Here is a 19929-nt window from a genome sequence, read left to right on the forward strand (position 1 = left end):
TAAAAAGTTGATTCTAAACGTGATCCATACAATTCTGCAAATATCAGTAAGAAAGCCGAGTGACATTTTGAAGCTGCTCATGCTCAGTTACACTGCCTTCAGGCATCCCTTCCTTGAGCAATGGCATTCACAGTTCTGGGCAGTAGTTTAGTGGCAGTTTCTTCCTTTCCACATTTTCTTCAATGCACTATGACACAGTACATGAATGGAAGACAAAACCCCACTGATTTCTAGCATTTTCCTTTTTTTCAGTAAAAACATATGAGAAAGTGAAGAAATGAATTATAGCCAGGCTCAAGAATCACAGTACTGAAGAACTCATTGTCACCTAAAACTTTCACACATACAGTTAATTTGTCCTTGAGAACAGAGAGACCTTGCCAGGCTCTTCCAATGGCTACAAGAAGACTTTAAATTCAAACAATTTTTATTTTAAATCAATTTAAAAAAAAATTGATTTCCTCAGGTTCAAAGTTCTTAAATCTCACTTTCAAAACTATCATAGAAATGATGAAAAAGATTTGAGAAGGATCCTTTTTGAGGAAATGTGGATTAAGCTTTTGCATAAACAGTGAACACAGGACCTATTTTTTGTCTCCTTGTGAAGCAAGATGGAAGGTAATACTTTCTCAACTACTAAATATCTCTTTTCACTACCCCCTTTCTATAAACACCTTTATCTTTTGCAAATATTAAGCTTAAATGAGTGTTACTTTTATTTGTTTACATACAATGATTCAACAAATAACTCTTTAATCAGATCTGTGCATTCAAACGGGCAGCTGAAATCTCTGTTTCTAAAGAACAAGTAATTTAATATTGGTGGGGTTTTGTCTTCCCAAAGGCTGTAGGCACACTACAACAGTTCATTTTAGATCTAGATTCTGAATTTTGGTGTTTCATTACTTGCTCTTTCCCATCAAACTGAGGCCTTTATTGAATTTTCTCAAGGCTTTTCAAAATCTGGTCACTCCTGGCTACTGTCAGTGGTTACTGGTGGCAAAGGCTAAATCCATGTTAAAGGCATCTGGGTTGGTAGGATATCACATAGGCATCGATGAAACACTGTTCTTAACACAATAATTCTGAAAAGCTGTGCAGTTCTCAAATGACTGATATAAGTAGCTTCCTTTATGGGCCTCAGCACCTCTCTGATTGCCCTATAGCTCATCCATAGAGGAGCCGCTACCCGTTTGGGGTTTTTTTAAAGCAATATTAGTTCCCTGCTCCTGTCTTCCCTGTAGTCAATGTCCTCACTCATGCCAAAATAACAGTAATTTTCCTTTTTCATGTTTGCTGGCACTGCTTCCATTTCTTCATTTCATCCTACACTTCTTCATTGCTGTTAGTTGTCCTTTTATCCTCTCTTCTAACTAAAAGTTGTCTCAAGCCAAAACCACAGACACATATGTGAGCAACTTCAAACCAGTCCTGGTGTCCCCAAAGTCTTAATCCAAATCCAGTTTTTGCAGCTTGAGCCATCTCTAATTCCTAATTGCTCCTGTCATCTCTTTCTCACAGCCCTGGCTGTAAGCCACAGTGTTTTATGCTGCATTCTGTGCTTGGAAGTAAAATTACAATGCCCTCTCTCTCTTCAGTCTTAAAACCATATTTATTTTCTAAATGCTTCCTTCCACCAACTTTTTTGCTGAAAATTTTGTATATGAGCTGTTGTCAGCATTTTGGCTATAGAGCATACTAGCACTCACAACATGTAGCAAAAGCCACAGGCAGCATGCTGCCTTGTGGTCACTCCCCAAAGAGAGGACACCTACATTTTTGTATATGCTCCAAGGACTTGGATTTGCAAAGCTTTTTTCCTAATTAGTATTTCTTGTAAATTAAATAAACAGTCCTCAGCATAGGAATTAAAAACCTGTGTGAGAATCCAAACCACAAAGCTATAAAGGCCTATAACTCATGATGTTCTCTTTTTAGTGTTTTGAGATTGCAAACAGCCCCAGCTTCAGAAACACAGAGCAGCCACTGAAACCCAGAATAGCCAAGTGTTTTGGGCTCCCTGCTAGGAGGTGGGAAAACAGTTTTTTTATGAGCCTTAAGAAAGACAGAAAACTGAAAACAGGGTTTTGATATTTTCTGTTAGTATTCTGGCCATCAAGATGGTGATTTAACAGTAGCATCAGCAATAAACTCCCTCACTGGGTTATAAAGGAGAGCATCGAGCAGCGCTGCATCTTACATAGAGGGCAATGTCATATGCCTGTGAGAAACACCCTTTGAAAATATCTGCTGGATTAAGCTTTCAAGACCACCACTTCTGTATTTTTTTCATATAGATTGCCTTATTAATTTCAAAAGAGCTACAGTTTTCTGCAGTGAAAATACAGTTTTACATGTGAAATTTCCACAGATTTTAATATATTTTCTAACTGAAGGAAGAAATTTCTAGTTCATTCAGTGAACTTTTGCCTAGAAATGAGACAAAAGGCTTTCATCACAATATGAAAATCATTACACTGTGTTCTGGCGAGTTTTTTATTTCATTTTAATCTTTACCTTTTCTTCAGGACTCTACTATGATTTGGTAGACAAAGTTGATAATCCAGTAGTTTGCAGGAGATCTCCCACCCAACTATTATATAAAGCTGAGGCCAGACTGTAGATACTGAAAGTTGCATGGGGCGTAAGCTTACGTGACCAACAAAGCCAGATGTGAATCCTCATAACACTGACACATCAGCTCAGGAAATGCCAAAGGATAAAGTTTTATAAAAGCTGCATTTGTGAAACAGTCAGCTGTAACTTAGGAATACTTTTTTCATAATAATAACATATTTAGCAGAGGAAAAGAACAGTTCTAGAATACTACACATGATTCATATGTTATCTAATAATTTGAGAAGAGTAGGAAGCACAGTTTAGTTTAGTTTAAAAAAAAACAAACCACAAACCAAAACAAAACCCAAACCAACACAGGCCAAAAATCCAAAGCAACAGCTCCTTGCTTAATGGAGTAACTAAAAAATTGAAAGATGATTCAGCTGCATAGCTAAGCCAGTCTGTGTTTACAAAGTGGAAGGACTGAGCTTTCCTCTTTACCAAAGACTATCAGTAAGTCACGATACAATGACATGAGTTAGTACTATAGTTCACAGGTAAGACTTTCAGCATGGCCGTGACTTAATGGACGCCCGACCCAAAACAGGCAGCCATCCTGGTAAATTTCTTCTGTCTCTGGACAACCTGATTAGACATTGCCCAAAGTATCAAAATAACTTTGCCTTTTTTACAGTGGAATAATTTTGATAGTTTAACTACGTTATACTGGAATTACAATGACATAAGATAGAGTAAGTTCAATTACTCTGCATCAGGAGGTACAGAATATTCTTACTCAACCCTTGGATTTCAAAAATGGGCAACTTGATTAGACCGGACTGGATCTCCAAGACATTAGACTGGCCTAAGTTATGAACATCCAAGGAGAGAAAATCCTGAATTATTCTGAAAATGCATGGCATAATTGCTTTGGTAATGATTCTAAGTGAAGGTGGAGAATCCCCCTTTAGGCAGCAACTGCTCACAAAGTTTCATGTCAGAGCTATTACCTCTTCCCTGCCACCCATCCCAATATTTTAAGCATGTCTCAACAAAACTGATTCTACCATCTGCCCTAGCCCCAGTATTACCATGAAAGTCTAGAAAAATTGCTTTACACAAATTTTCAAGGAATGTCCAAGTGTTTTATCTTCCTCATTGTCCCTTTACTTTTCATTTAAGACATCTAATTATCGTTAAAATAGATCTGTCAGAGCTATCACCAAAGTTAAGATGATCTGGGCTTTGAAGACAGAACATGCTGCAGGAAGTCTAAAATGCTAAACTAAAGCACCTCAAAGTGAGCATCCAATACTGTACACCTTAATGTCACTTTGATTCAATTCCTGTTCTCTAAAGTGTGGTTAACAAATGCCACCATCTTGTAGCTGATGGATGAAAAGAAATTAATTGCCTGTGGAGTGCTTTGTTATGGAGTGCTGAATAACACAGAGAGACCCATGAGGAAATTAATAATTCTGTCTTCAGCACAAGAGTGAATAATGTGCAGGACCCAAGGCCTAGAACTGCAAAGCAGTGAAGAGGTGTTGGCAGAGGACACAGAGTAGGGATGGGGTGTGTATGCACCAAATGATATTTGATACTCTCAAATGACAATGCAAATGTCCAGCATGGCCAAACTAACACTGTACATGAGATCTTCATGATTTTTGTTGCCTCGCTTTTTTAGTTCTTGATTTTCCTACATTTTAATGCAATTTACAGTATGTAAGACATACACATATTCCAGTGTTAAGTAACACACAACTCTTCTTTCCTGTCCAGATTAAATATAAAGTGTTTAAAGGAAACCCTCTTTGAAAGCTATGTTTTAAAAGCTAGTGAAGGGCAATGAATGAACTAGGGGTGGTCCTACACTGCTCGAAATATCTGTGTCCAGATTTTGGAAAGGAAAAGGAAGTAATAAATTTTGCTTGAACTCACCACACGTTTTAATTGCACAGAACTCCCAGGGGGTGTTAGGGTCAAGAGTGTAGCACCATGGTCTCAGCTTGCCATCGGGATTGCGGCAGTAATTATCATCAAAGCCCTTGTCAGGATATCTGTAAACCACAATGAGAAACGTGTCAGGGAAATCTTCCTGGCAACACTGCACAAGGTACTGCCTTTTACAAGGTACTTAAAGGACAGATTTCAGCAGAGGCAAACAAGAACCGGTTCCTATTAACCTGGGGTCTGATCCTGTAGGATGGATGTGAATACTCTTAATGCTGTTAGAAAGTTAATAACATATCAACACTTTCCAAATATGCAGCAGAATCAGACCTCCACTGAGGGGACTCCCTGCTGTGCTAATGCACAGGGTACCGGATAGGGTAACTCCACTAATTGCTAAACTCTTGCTCTTGTGTCTGTCAACTGATGACCAGACACTTAAGCCACTCATTTTTTTGAAATAGACCAATTAAATGTGGATTATCTAAATACAGCCTGCCATGCCAGGCTCATTAAGAAAGCAGGTTCTCCAGTGCAACAGCCCTCGGTTCAAACTGGAAGCTATTTTGAGTAGCTATTCTAACTAATGATAGATACTAATGATTTGTAATGGAGCTCATTTTTGGTCATGCTCTCATTTCGAGCATTGGGGGAAAGAAGGAGAAAAATAAGGAAATAACTTCCGCTTCACTTTATCTCATTAAGACTAGATACTATTGTGCTATTTAAATGTTTCCACATTCCTGCAACCATCATTGATGATCAGACAGATATCCAAGATAAGTAGGGGGTTTTTGTATAAGTACATGTTACTAACATCTGTAAACTTGAAGGAGATAAATGCATCGGGGTTTTTTTTTTACTAGTGAATACAAATTGTCTTGGCTTTCCAGTTTTATTGAAATATGTTTGCAAAAGAAACAAAAAGTAGATTTGCCCCTGAGGGAAACATGAAAAGTATGTAAGAGAACAATAAAGTTAACTACCTGGGAACCTGAATCCATTTACAACTGCAAGCAGATGTGCTTCACACAAGCAGAGGAAAATATGATTTACAAGTGTCTGCTTTTGCTAGGGTGCTTTTTCTGTGAATTGATCATGCTAATTTTGGCTCATTTGCACCTTGATCTCCCATTTCTTAGGAGAAGTCAGGTTCCTTCAACTATACAAGGGACAAGGATAAGATTTAAGTAGAATTCAAAAAAAACTCCACCAAAATGACAACAAAACCACCAAGGAGAAACCTCACCAAACTGAGAATTCAATGGCAGTCAATAATGTGATAATTTTAGATCTAGCAGCAGTACCCTGTTTTCTGCTAGGTATAAGACAAACTGTAAAGGAACAAGTTGTGTCCAAAGATTCCCCAAGGAAATAGTTAATGGGCTAATAATACAGCAGAAAACAAGATGGTTTTGGCCACCCAGTAAGTGCAGTGATGAGCTTTGATGCTGGTGGAACATGTTCCATGTCAAATAGCGTGGAAAGTGCATGTCACCACCCAAGAACCATGGTGACTCCAGGAATGGAAAAAGTATCTGCAGCCATAGCTCACAAAAAGCATTCAAAACAGCTGGGGATGTAAAGAAGCCATGTTCTAGACTATGAATGTCTGTCTTGGCACTGAATGCTCCATCCTTCCTAATGTTACATGGCATGTTCTCACAGTATGTCAAAAATGTGTTATTTACTAACTAAAACCTAGGGAGACATGTTCTTCTAGGATCAAGCTCTGAGTGTCTTTGGGGGATGAAGTAGTGCCAGTGAGTCATCTTTTCACCTACTAGATCTGTTTGTCCTTTTCTAGAGCAAAACCAGCCTTCCCAGTCAATGGTTCTTCCCCCAATATTCACAGAGGCTTCTTCCTTCCTTCATACCCAGCAAGCAACAATTCCTATAAAAAAGGCCAACTAGCACCTTTAAGAAACAAATAATAGCAATAAGATAAATGACAGGGCTTCAAACTGTTCCACACAATTCAACAGTGACGCTGTGCAGAATTCCCTGAGACCTTTTGTTGTGCACACTCCTCCTTCCCCAGTACTTTTGGGCACAGACCCCTTTCTTAGACCCAAGAAAGAGCCTGAGGTTTCAGAGATCTTTCAGAACTCTACATATTTCCTTTTTCCCCCCCTTGAAACATCAGTAGCTGCACTTCACTGCCAAAAATGAAATGAAGCATCAAGATACATATCTGGTGTCAAAATCAAGACTTTACCTCAGTTTCTAGAAAAAAGAAAGGAGAGTATCAGCCAAAGAGATAACATTTACTCTTTTTAAAAAGGCAGATGCTGATCTCCAGCTCTCCTGGAACTAAAATGAAACCTAATATCTAAAACTCTTCACCAAGATTTCTTTTCCCCTTTGTTTTGTTTTAAAAGTCATGTAGGACTGGAAACTTGATTTTCTATAAAGTAAATTTTCATACAAAAGACATAAACCAGGGGACTAATAAAAGGATATCTGCAGTTATTCACCTCCTATGCTACACTTCAACCCTACTTTCCTCCATGTAATAAATATTTTCACAGGATATTTGAGTTTGAGCAGAAAAGGTGAAAAAATTTCCCCCCACATGCTGCTCTATGCCCAACACATTATCCTCAGTGGTCTTCCTTCCATCTTGAGGCATAACTGTGCCCGTGAGGAGTACACAAGAGAAGTGGCGTTTCAGAATATGTCTGCATCCACAAATAGCTAAAAATGAGCCATGCAGGAGCTGTTTGAGGGGATTCCTTCTGCTAGCTTCAATCACATCTAAGCAGACAGTAAACATCTTCAGTAACTGACCTCTGAGGGGACTAAATTCGGAACAAATCACTGAAGTGACAAAAAGGAAAAGTGAGTTGTATTTACCCTAAGCCAAAAGCACTGTCCAGCAGCAGGTAGACTAGAGAATTTGAAAAGATTACCATCTTTATTCCTTTTCTTTGTCATTGCAACTGAGGAAGCCATAAATGCAAATAGGTTTAATTCTATCCAGATAGTCCTTCCTGGTTTCAAAGTTATTTACATTACGCCTGGATGGTATACTGTAAGTGTCTCTAGAGACTGCTGTGTTTTAATAGGTCATTTGTCCCAGACCTCTTATTTTCAGCTTACATGACTATGGGAAAAAAAAACCAAAAAACCAGACCGGTAAACCAAACCCCATAACATTTTTAAAATCTTGTATAAACAAAGTATTATAGTTACTACCTTTAGTAGTAACAGAGTTAATTAACATCAGTGTATCAGAAATCCACTGGACTACATTACTATTCTGAAAGCCAATACAGTTCAGTTCAATCTGGATGGGTTGCTTTTTTTAAAAAAAAATCCCACTTTATTACTGTCTGAAAACTCTCAAGAAGATGTTCTCTGAAGGAATTATTTCAAAGAGGAAGATGATTGTTCGTAAGATTGTGGTTAGTCTGAAAAGTTATTTTGCAAACAATCAGAAATTAATGGAAAAAAAGACATTTCCTCCTGACAGCAAAATTATTATTCTTTGTACCCAGGAGTTCTATAAATGTTTCACTCCCAAGGAACAAAACTGTTTCTGTGCCTTATTCTAGAATGCACAGTAAGTGCATGGCAAGACTCAGAAACAGATTATCTTCCGTCCCACTCTGCTAACACAAAATATTTATTGTGGCAGAACAATGGGATAGCCTGCTATTATTCATTAAGTAGATCATCCAAGCCAAGGAAAAAAAAGACTATACCACATAAACTCCAAAACTGCAGATCCTCAATATTTTGCTGAATAATCAGGCTTTCTAAAATCTACCAGTACCCATATTTCTTAGAATAAAAATAATGCTTTATTTAGTGAAACACTTTAACACATAAAAAGATAACTTCAGTGGAAGGTCTTAATCATTCTGGTTTTGTTGATTCTTGCATTCTTCATCTGGCAGTTTAAGTTTATTCAAAACAATATATAAATGGAGTTAAGCCAAAATCCAGAATAAAACTAAAATGAAACTGTAGTCTGGTTTGAGATGAACAGAGACCCCCTCCTGTGTGGCCTAACCCCTGCACACCCCCTCCCTCCCACAATACTTTCAGAAGTGTGTATTATGGATGACCCTTTGTAGTTGGGTGAATTTGGCCCTCTAGGACAAACCCTAACAGGGATGAAATTTGCCTTGCTGTTTCTGACTCAACTTTTGGCACTGTGAATCTGTGCCTAAATCAAAAAAAAAGAACAGAAACAAAAAAGTCTAAGAAAGAAATCCATGTCCATAAAGTGCTAAACAGAATGATTAAATCCTTTCCCAGGGTGAAAAAACAGATGTATGGGCAAACATTTTGGTGAAACAAATTGGATATTTAAATGTGACTATAATGGAAGATCACCTACAGCTTTAAAGCTATTCAATATTGCAAAAAGGAGAATATTGTTACTTGACAATATTGGAAGTTTATATTCATTAACTGTGTTAAGAAAACTAACAAAAATTTATGATTTTAAATCATTATTTACTATATGATTAAGGTATTTAAGCTGACTGCAGCTGCATATCTATATATAGAGAAATATTCCGAGGTTATTCACTTACTGTCAATGAAGCTACAGAGAAAGTTTTGGTCAATGAAAGTATTAGGCGCACATCACTACACTAATCAGGCATGGGATGTAATCAGAACTGCACAAAACAGCCTCTATTCCCTGTCCTGCACCTCCATCGTGGCAGTAGCCAGCCTACACCATGGGCCAGGAACCCAAGCACCTAAAACTGGTGAACTCCATAAATTTCAGTTGACCTAATGATAGTTTTGCTCAACTGGTTCCAGAATGTGTGTAATTTTCAAATTATGACCACATGGTCTTGCTTGGGGAGGAGGAGAGGTTACCTCTCTGGACGAAATTTGTGCTTGTGTGGTCTCTGAAGATCCCAGCGCTGACACTCCTTGCCCGTCTCGGTATGATCCATTGGCCCTCTATAACTCTCTCCATTGCAGGTCATGCATTCAACTAGGAAAAAAAAAATAGACACTAGTCATTTATTACACTGATAACTTATACCACAAAAAAACCCCAACGAAAAACCCCAACATGTCCCTGCTCTTATATATTGAAACCAACCTAAAGAGGTATTAAAAAATTGTATCTTTCTGTTGCGTTGGTATGTGTAATGCCCTTTGGAATATGATCGTATCTGTTAGAGATAATCCAGATGCTTAAATTGTATATCACTTTATAGGACACTTACAGTTTTGAAGCAGGTAGGGATGAGCTAGTAGAGGCATTCATGTTCCTATCAGATTTTTACTAATCTTACTTATGGTTAGTAAGAGAGATACATATAGCTAAGGAAGAAGTATTTTTTAAAGGTGGTATAATCTAATTAAGCACCATTTATTATTTTAAATCACTAAGTCAGTATAACTACAGGACAAGTTGAAGTGCAGAATAATGGCTAAATCCCAATTTTAGTGCAGTGCAATATGTCTGTTTTAATACTCAGCACTTTCAGCTACAAATGATACTGTATTTTTTTGCTAACAATGATTTTTGGCAGCTTAAGCTAAGATACATTTTCAGTCTGGGTTTAGGATAGTAGGTAGGGTGCGTGGAGGGAGAGTAGGCAAAAGTTACCAAAGGAATTTGAAAGCATTGTTGAAAAAAATTTAGAACGAGAGCTCTGAAAATATAAAATAAATTCACCATAATTAACTGTAGACAAACTTCTCCAATACTCTCTAATTAGAGTAATTGTACGGAAGGATCATTTAGAAAATATTATTTTATGGAATTACAAATATCACTAAACTTCAGCTACCGAAGTCCTCATCCTGAAATGAGCTCCAGGTCTTAGCCCATTTGAAACTCACATAAATTTATCTTTAAATGAGGTGTTTTAACAAATTCTCAAGCTCTTTTTAAATGATTCTCTTCCTCCTTCTTTTCCTCTCTCCCTCCTTGCCTTCCTCCCTGCCTCCCTCCCTCCCTCCCTATCTTCTTCCTTTCCTAACGGCAGCATAACTATTGCATGTGACACATTAGCAGGAAAATTAAAGGCATCCTATCTTGAAGATTTAAATAGGTTGGTTGACTGGAACTGAATTGGCTGATTAGCAAGATACAAGATCTTAGTTTGGAGGTTAACAGAACTTAAAAATCAAAAAATGCAATGGTACATATAAAGCGTCTTTCAAACTCTGTGACTTGAAAGTCAAATGGGGTTGGATTTGTAAAGGGTTATACTTATTTACAGTATTTATTCAAAACACAAAATTCATGCTTATCTTAAGCTTTCGTCTTGTAATCCAATATCTATATTTTCATCAAAAAGAAAATGAAAGGCTGATTTTACTATGGAATGGCACTAGATGATTTTATCACATAGTAATACTGAAATTGTTAATGGATTCAGTATAGGCTAGACAAGACAAAACAAAGGGTCACATTTGTGTGATCAGCACAACTTCATTGTTCAAGCTCCTCCGTAACCTGAAAAAAGCTGCTGAGCCTGAAACCTTCCAGAGCACTGGAACATAACAAGATCTCCTCTTCCTCTAACAACTTCTTTTCTTGCTGTATGAGTTACTCTCGCTGAGAAATCAACTACTCTTTCTTTAAAGGCCATGAGCAAGTGATTACTGGAAGTTCTGTGCTGCTGCTGTCAGCAGAGCAAAGGCAGCTTCCTGCAGAAGCTGTGCTGGGTTACCTTCTGAGCAGAGGGGGATGTCACAGACTTCATGGCGTGTCTCTGGACTGGTGGTGAAACACCAAGGGCCTCCCTCTTCCCCTCGAGGGTTTCGACAGTAGTTTTCCCTCAGGTCTTTTCCCCGATAGCTCGAAGGCAAAAAGCTAGTTTTAAAATGACAATCATTACAGTATAAGAGCATGCAAACTTTGGGGTTAATCATACTACTTTTACAAATAGTTAGAAACAATCACATTTCTGCTTCCTTCTCCCTCCACCCTGCCTAAGCAAATGCACACGCCCAAATATCTGTCCGTACACAAATACACATCTTCAGTTGGGATTACTCAACCTAAATGGCCTAAATCTGGGACAATTTGTCTAGCCCATAGCGTGCTCTAGAGAGTTTTACTCCCATCCCTCAGCTGTCCAGAACCAACTATCTATGGCAGAGCCAGAGGCAGTCACACACTCCCTGCCAGCTTGCACTGTATTCTCCCACAGGAGCTCTGGGTGCATAGGGGTTCATTGGATCTGTAGCCATGTGAGGTCTGTCTTTCCTGTGCGTGTTGGCACATACAACAGGTCCATCTGGGCTCAGAGTGCAGCTACCATGTGAAACCCACAAGCAGAGAAACCTCTCTGCATCCTTTGCCAGGCAGCAGCAAGAACTGATCATCAGGAGCATGTGAGTGCGACCGAGTGTGTACTACACCTCGCTGAGAGGCTTTCAGTGCCTGAAACCATGGACTGCTTTGCATTTCAGCACAAGAAATTTCCCCAGATGCCATTTTAGCTGTGTTGCTTCATGTTCTGCCAGAAGCCCCACTATTGCCACCTTAGGGTCTGCTACTTACAGACCCCCTCATAATTGCATTGTATATGTTCAGACATTTAACAGCACTCCAGATGACTTAAAATGTCCAGGGTCAAGGTGCCGTCTTCTCAGGTATCAGTAAAAGTATGTGCTTAACTCTAGAGAAATCATCACATGCACACCAACATATAGAGACATATAAATATCTACACATAAAAATAATGTTAGCTTATTTCCCCCACAAAATAAGGAACAGCTAACCCCATAGTAAGGAACCCAACCCCAGAGCTGGTCTGTTCAATGCCACTTCAACAGCTCATGACCACATTCAGGCTGCATATTGCAGACAAATCCAGTGGCATTTCGCTGCCTGTTACATTAAACAGCAGCTAAATGTCTGTAGTTACAAAACACCTTAGATTCAGAGATCTGTCCATGAAGGTTTTTTTGTTAATTGAAATACTGGGCTAACTACATAGGAGATCACATAAAACTTGTAACTGAACTTAATTAATTTATTTCATTTTTGAGATTTATACTATTTGTTCAATTTTTTTGAAACAATAGATAAGCTGTGGTGGAAATATCACAAATAATGCACCTTTTATTCTGAAAATACCTAATATTTTATTTTGAGTGTTTTGAGACAAACAAGAAAAAATTTTGACATGTAACATTTTATTCAAGTTTTATTCCCATTAATGAAATACTTGAACTAACTGAAGTGAAAAATACCTCTGTTAATCACATTGTGGTTCTAGTCAGTGCAATGTGGAAGCATTACATAAAAGTGTTTTTTTTTATTTTCGGTTCTTGAAGAGATTAATTTTTATGTCATTCCTGCTGCCTATAAAATTGTTGCTTCTGTTTTTCCTCTATAGTCTTATAATGTAAGTATCCTAAACTTTTTTTTAATTAAAGGGCCCCAGGAAAACATTTCTGATGGGACATTCCAACCTGCAGATGTGTGAAAATTGTATGTCAGTGCATATTAGAATATTTCATTTACTTTTCTGCTCATTAGAAAATATAGTGAAAAGGCATCTCAAATTACATCAGATATGCTGTAAGAACATTAAAAAAAGAAAAAGTCTAAATGAGTAGCACTGGGAACACAAGATGGGTCAGATATACAAATGGCTTCAACAAGTACTGAAGCAACATTCTTGAGAGAGGAAAAGATGAATTGCAATAAAGACTTACCCAGAAATGGAAGACAGGGCCACTCCTAAAATTGATGATTTAGTTCATCTACATTACGTAAGGAAAAAAAGAAAAAAAAGCCAAAAACTGAAGCCAGTAAGAGTAATGGTAAAAACAGATTCAACCACACAAAAGCCATGGAAATTATCCAAAAGCCTGTTAAGTACTGGTCTACTCTTTGACCATTTCTCTTTGAGCCATTTTACATGGGATTTATCAATTTAAAACTCTCTGAGAGTCTTAAAATCTGTACTAGTATGTAGATGACAATAATAGAAAGCCAGGTTTTGCTGGGAGTCTCAGTGTTCTAATGGAATACAAATAAATAAAAATATGACTTGCTAGACTGAAGCAGAAGTTTAAAGTTTTAAGTTATTTCAATTCTTTCTAGAAATACAATTTTAAAATCATTAAAATATGTTTCTCCCTTAAATATGAGAAAAGGATTTATTTTCCAATGGCACTTTGTGATAATCAGATGTTGAGAAAAACTAAGTCTTTTTTGTACTAATAAGTTCCAAACACACCACTACTGTCTGCTTCTTCCCATCTCCCTCATGTCTCTGATGATGAAATCATATTTTCTGATGTTGAAAAACAAAATTAGCATGCAGCCATCTCATTTATCCGGTGACCTTTTAAAAATTAAACTTATTGCACAAGGCAGGAGAAGAGTCATTCTCATAAAATTCATTGTAGAAGAGTGGCTGTCCAAATGTACTGGATAAAACTGTGTGTGTGATAAAACTGTGTATGTTATATATTAAAAAGCAATTTAGTGATAATGTGTGCTATCCAGACACTTTCCTTTCTCTAATTAAATAAAGTCACATGTATATTATGTAGAATAAATGCTCATTTTTGCTTAGGTTGTAATGAATTAGAATTCTTTCACTTCTGAAAGACAAAGGTATATACTTCAAGGTGTTGAGTCTCAATAAGTCATTGCTTTGGGGTCTGGTGGCACTTATGTTATGCTCCCAGTTAAGAACAGGTTTGGTCCCAAACAGAAAAGCAGACACTGCTGTCTATACTGTAAGAGTCAAGTCCAGTAAGTCCAAGCCTGAGGCTCAGCTTTGTAACACATCATAAGAGGACAGAACTCAAGTATCCTTTGCCTTTTAATGTTGTTCCAAGATATCCTCTTGCACACTGGATTGATTTGGTCAGAACAGGACTGAGCAGTGCACAGCCCAGTTCCTCACTAGAGATCTCCAGTTTGGCTCCTCCTAAACAAATTGCTGACACTGGGAGCCCTGAGCAAAAGGCAGCAATGTGGATAGCAAGCTTAGGGTGAGAGGACACTTTGGGTTTGTGTCTTAAGGTTTTATTATCTACATGGCTAAAGCCAGTACAAAAACATTGAAAGAGAAGTGGTTAAAGAGTAGACCAGTTCTTCATAGTCCTTTTACTAGTTTCTGGGAACGTTTGGTGGAGATGTATCTGTTTTTACCATTACTCTTACTAGCTTCAGACTTTCTTCTCTTTTTCCTTAGCCAATAGAGTTCAACTAGATTTACCCTCAAGGTGTAGGTTTGGCCTCAGTTTCTCACTGTACCAGGTCCTAATTTGAGAAGTTAAGTCCTGTACATGCTCCCTCAGTCTTTAGTTATTGCTTGTGTGATCTGATGGGAAGGATTTCAATAGTCACTTCAGTTTTTCCATGGATTTGTTGCCTGGCCTAAGTGCTCCATAGAGTTTAACATATTCTACAAATAATAGAGAAATGACAGTAACTATGCAAAATATGCTAACAATATTATATACTAAGCAAATAGGTGGTCTAATATCTCCTGCTTCCTAATAATGTGGTTTTCCAAATTGCTCATTCCTTGGGAGTCAATTAGAAAACAGTGATACACTTCCAGACCCTGGGCTGAAACAATGCACATGTTTTGTTTCTGCCAGTAGCTAAAAGATCAAAAGGATATAAACATCTAAAAAAAAACCCAACGCAGGAAAGGAAGGGATACAGACACACAGGCTGGCATTAGGAGAGACCTCTTTGGAGAAAGTCCAAGAAGATAAGGATTTTCTGGGATCTGGAGAATGGCATCTCTTGGAGAAAGGCAAGAATATACCTAAGAGATGTTGTTGTCTAAGGTTAGTTTTCCCATAAATTCTTATACTTTATGGAAGCTGTCTGGGCACTATTCCCATTGTCTCTGCTCCTGAACTCTTACCTGTGCTCATGGGGGATCATTGAATTCCAGGCCTGACACTGGATACCACTTTTGGTAACAGATATTGTTCCCTTATAGTCTGCTCCTTTTCCAATGATACAATTTCTGACATAGTCTATTGAAATAGAAGAAAATTATGGATTTGGTTAATGTATGAAAAATTAAAGCTCATCATTAATTTTCAAATAAAAATAATATCATTTATTAGCCCTTAATTATTCAAAATATGGTTTAATTATTGACATACATGACTGTCTTTCTTTTTTTCTCCCCAAATATTGATCACCATCTGACCCCCAAAAAATCCTGAAAATGTTTCCAGTGTATCTGACTGAACAAAACTCCATGTCTGAGGACTTAAGTATCGTACTATTAATGCGGTAAATAGGAGCAATATTAAATAATAAATGGTAACTCGTACAACTGAGCTGCTCAGTACTAAACTGAAATACAAAATTCAAACTAGTATGTATGATAGTAGGCAAATATGTACATTGGAAAACTGACCAAGTATGTAAATTTGCATGACAGCAAACTCAGGATACGTATAAATAAAACTGTAGGATGCAGCTTTCAAAATGCATAAAAGCATCCATGCCTGGGATGCTCCTACAGCCAAAAAATCACTGACTGACCTCAGGGCTTTTTTTCCCCTCCATAGCTGGAAAAACAAAATCAGTAAATAAATCAGTTACCCTTCTTTTCATACAGATCAAACGCATGGTCTTGCTTCTTTCTCACACCATTTGTCAAGCTGTTGAAGGATAACCAATGGCACCGTTTTGTAACTCTGTCATAAGCAAAGGCCCTGCAAAGAAAATCTGGATGAGAAAAAAATCTCTGTGTGGTTTGTAATAATGACACATGGCCTGCCAAGGAGCATGCAATGACATCAGATTTATTTTTACTGGGAAAGTCAGAGAAACAGTCCAAATTACTATTTAAACCCACAACTGTGCTGACAAGAGCAAAGAAAAAAAGAAATTAAATTGATGTGGTCATTACATTAAATACCAGTTTGGTTGTTCACACTAATCTAAGAGTTCCCTTGTCATTAAAGATCTTTATTTTAAAACTTAGATAAATGTGACTGAGACAGCATTTGTGTCCTCAGTTATGCTGCTTTCTGGGAAAAAAAACACAAAGACTAGAACATCTTTGCTATGTTTACAATATGCCTCTGAAATAGTTGAGTATCTCACATTGATAGTTTGAGGAAAATTCAAGCACAAGGAATCTGTTTCTTGCCTAGAAAAACAGAGCTGTTTGAAAACAAGATTATTCTTATTTTTATGAATAAACTAAACTGTGATAGTGTACCTAGAGTTTGTCCTTGCTTGGTTTTGTCTTCTTTTTTTTCCTCTTATTTTTAACTGCTTTCTAGGAGTGAGTATAATGCATTGTACTGAATTGACTGGATATGGGGGAGGGCAAGAAAGACAAACAGAAATCCAAAGAGTAAAAACACTTTCTTTCAATACTTGAAATGAAAAATGCAGACCTTTTTCACCAAAATAGTTTTGGAAGGATAGTTTCTAATTATAGGGAAAATCTGTTTAAGGATTTTAAAAGCACAGTTGACCGCCTTGGAAGGGGGCAACAGTTACTCCAACAAGGAAATTTTTAAAAAAAGAAGAAAAAAACTCCACAGGTGTTTTTTCCTTAATTTTTTCATTTGAATCAAATAACAGATCACTTATTTCCTCTAGCCTACCACAAAATCTACATTTCTGTCACTCATCCCATGCCTCCTGAGATATTTTATTCTGATCTGAGAAGGCATTTTAACACTACTTGATAATACCCAAAAGACACACAGATTTCTTACACTTCATCCATACTTTGGCTGTGCCATATTCCTCGGCACTGCATCCCTCAACAAAAAGCTCCTTGATCTTCATTTATTTTGCCATACAAGCTTTCCATGTGAGATCTTGCTGGCTTCAGTTAAAAATACTACAAGATCCTATCCAATCTCCTAAGTCTTCTCTTTCAAACATCATCTTCATTATCGTTTCCATCACCAAACAGATTTTTCATCCAACTGCTCTCTCTACTCTGTTGACTCCGAATGTTTCCAACCTGCTAACCTTCATCCCTCTACCCTTGTGCAGCCTTCTGTTCTCTTCTGGCTGATTCTCAAATTTGAGCATATCCAAGTGCCTCTAACTCCATCTTCACAAAAATATCCTTGACCTTTCCTGCCTTTCCAATTACATTCTCGTTTCCGCTCCTCCCTCCTAAAGTGGGAATGCAGAATGCACTGTTTACAAACAATTCTTTCAGTTTTTGCCTTTCAGTTGCCTTTTGGTTTCTTTCCAGTTTGGCTTCAACCACTTCTGCACATAAAAGTTTCTAACAATCTTTTCTTGGATCCAAATCTGAAGGGTTTTTGTACTTCCAAAGTCAACATGTTCGAGCAAATTCTTGGACTTTCTTCTACTGATACTGCCGATCACAACAATATTTTTGTTTCTCTTTTTACTGAGATAGTCTGTAGATTTTCTTATCAAGTACTGAAATTCTGTTGTCTATACTGAAATCCCTTCCTGTGTAAATACAGACACTGAGCAGATAACAGAGGATAAGACAGTGACAACTTTGCAGCTGAGGAAGGGACATACCTGCAAAAGTCACCTGCATAGCCAATAAAATAGTAACTATATTACCTTTTTCTCATCCATAGGAATTGTAGTGGGAAAAACTGCAAGGATGACTGTAGGAAAACAGTGGGAGTAATGGACTGAAAGGGTGGTGAAACAAAGGAATAGAACAGCTTAGCAGCAGCAGCAGCTTGGTAAAACTGATAGGGAAGGCAGAAAAAGATGAACAAAGATTTATGAATTCAAAAACACAGCGTAAGTGAATTTAAGGAGTTTTTTGGTGGAGGATTTTAGGAATAATGTTATGAAAAAGAAACAAGTCTAGATAAGAATCTTGTAACTCAGCTGGAAATAAACAAGATCTGTGCAAGCATGACAGCAAGGGAATAGAGGAAACATCTGTTCTGAAAAGTGACATACATTAGCTTCAACAAAAAAGTGTCAGAGTTAAAACCAGAGTTAAAGCAAGGATTAATGATTAAACAGTAAAATAACTCAAAATTTACTTGCAGGTGATACAGAAACTTATAATAAAGAAAGTTGTCTGAATTTTTTTTCCTCCCAGAAAATAAGGAGTGCCTGAACCTTTACAAGCCTATAGTGTCTGAAATCTGCTACTTTACCACTTGCTGGCAAAAAAGAAACCTAACCCTGCTCCTACTTGTGTACCTCACAGGGCACAGACCCAGATGTTGCTCCCAGTGCTATTGTCAGAATTATGTTACAAAGCAATTCCATTTTTAATTCTTACATAAAGTTTGCATCCAGAAAATAAAACATTGGTGCTGTGACCCAAGTGATGGAGAACTGCTGCATGGATATGGAGTATGAGGATCAAGCCATGAAAATGTCAATAAACATAGGAAATTTCAAGTCTCATATTTTAAGCATTTAAAATGTCATTTTGTGTTGCTTCTTATTTTAGAATGCTCCCACAGCAGGCAGGAAGCTAATTGATTTTCATTTAAGTTGGCAACAAATTTCACCTTGTAGAACCAACCATATGCTGGTATGAAGTTAAAGACTGGGATCCTAGGAATAAAAGGGAAACATTAGTAATCACTGGATCCTTTAAAAGGGAACACATGTAAAATGTGTGTTTACAGTAGCATCAAAGAACAGTTCACACTACAACAAGACTCATATGGGGCCAAAAGTGAAACCACAAGAATGTTCTGAGATCCCAGAAAAGAAAATCTCATGTGCTCTGCTGCATAGTGGTAGCACAAGCAAGACATGATCACCTAGACCTCTACTGCTAAAGCAGGTTTTTAGCACCATCCATGCTAAAAGACTGCCAGGGAAAAAAGGAATTCAGAGAGCAAGTAATCAGATTTGCAATCCTTTTCCATATTCAGTGCAAAGTAATTGCACGACAGATTGTCATTCTGTTATCTGTAAGCAGGACTTTTCCATGCTGTGTTCTCAAAGTCCCTCATGGCTCCTCTGTGTTGTATTGACTCATTAAGGGAGAATTTGCTCCTTAAGATATCCATCAGACACTGTATCACTTAACAAATGAAAAAAAATTCTACAAAACATGAGAACGCTTGAAAAATTCAGAGAGATTCTATATTAATTTTATTATAAAATGGCTTTGACACGTATATTAACTTGCTTTTTATTTTCAGAACACAAAAGATAGCATCCAGAGCAACTACAAATAGCTTTAGAAAGTTTTCCTAATCTGATGCCAGAATACAGAATTGTTGTTTGCTTGGCATTATTCAGAATTTATTTTACACTGTGATACTTAATTTTGCAATACTCCTTGTTGCTGCTCATCAGAACTCAAGGATGTCTTGCTGTATTGAATACAACCTGATCCTCTTGGCAATGACATCAACGGAAGTTCTGCCAACAGGGAAAGGAGTGGCTTTGTACCATGTGAAAAATATTAGTGCCTGGAAAATATTTTCTGTCTGAAAGAAGTTAACTCTGCTCATTGTTTACACATATCAATAGTCAGA

The 19929-nt window shown here is 37.4% G+C and overlaps 1 protein-coding gene across 3 annotated transcripts in view; it reads right to left on the minus strand.

Annotated features, from left to right (window-relative positions):
- The window catches only part of HGF (hepatocyte growth factor), a 54915-nt gene that overhangs the window by 21640 nt on the left and 13346 nt on the right, over positions 1 to 19929 (minus strand). For 2 of the 3 annotated variants that reach the window (XM_048302197.1, XM_048302199.1), the window contains exons 3-7: positions 16052 to 16164; positions 15357 to 15471; positions 11175 to 11317; positions 9358 to 9478; positions 4504 to 4622 (exon numbers count right to left, since the gene is read on the minus strand). In XM_048302197.1, the coding sequence (XP_048158154.1) occupies positions 4504 to 4622; positions 9358 to 9478; positions 11175 to 11317; positions 15357 to 15471; positions 16052 to 16164 (611 nt within the window). The remainder of the gene's footprint in view (positions 1 to 4503; positions 4623 to 9357; positions 9479 to 11174; positions 11318 to 15356; positions 15472 to 16051; positions 16165 to 19929) is intronic. The other variant, XM_048302198.1, reaches the window with a different exon arrangement.

The sequence above is a fragment of the Corvus hawaiiensis genome, chromosome 4, assembly GCF_020740725.1.
Source record: "Corvus hawaiiensis isolate bCorHaw1 chromosome 4, bCorHaw1.pri.cur, whole genome shotgun sequence".
Classification (NCBI taxonomy): domain Eukaryota; kingdom Metazoa; phylum Chordata; class Aves; order Passeriformes; family Corvidae; genus Corvus; species Corvus hawaiiensis.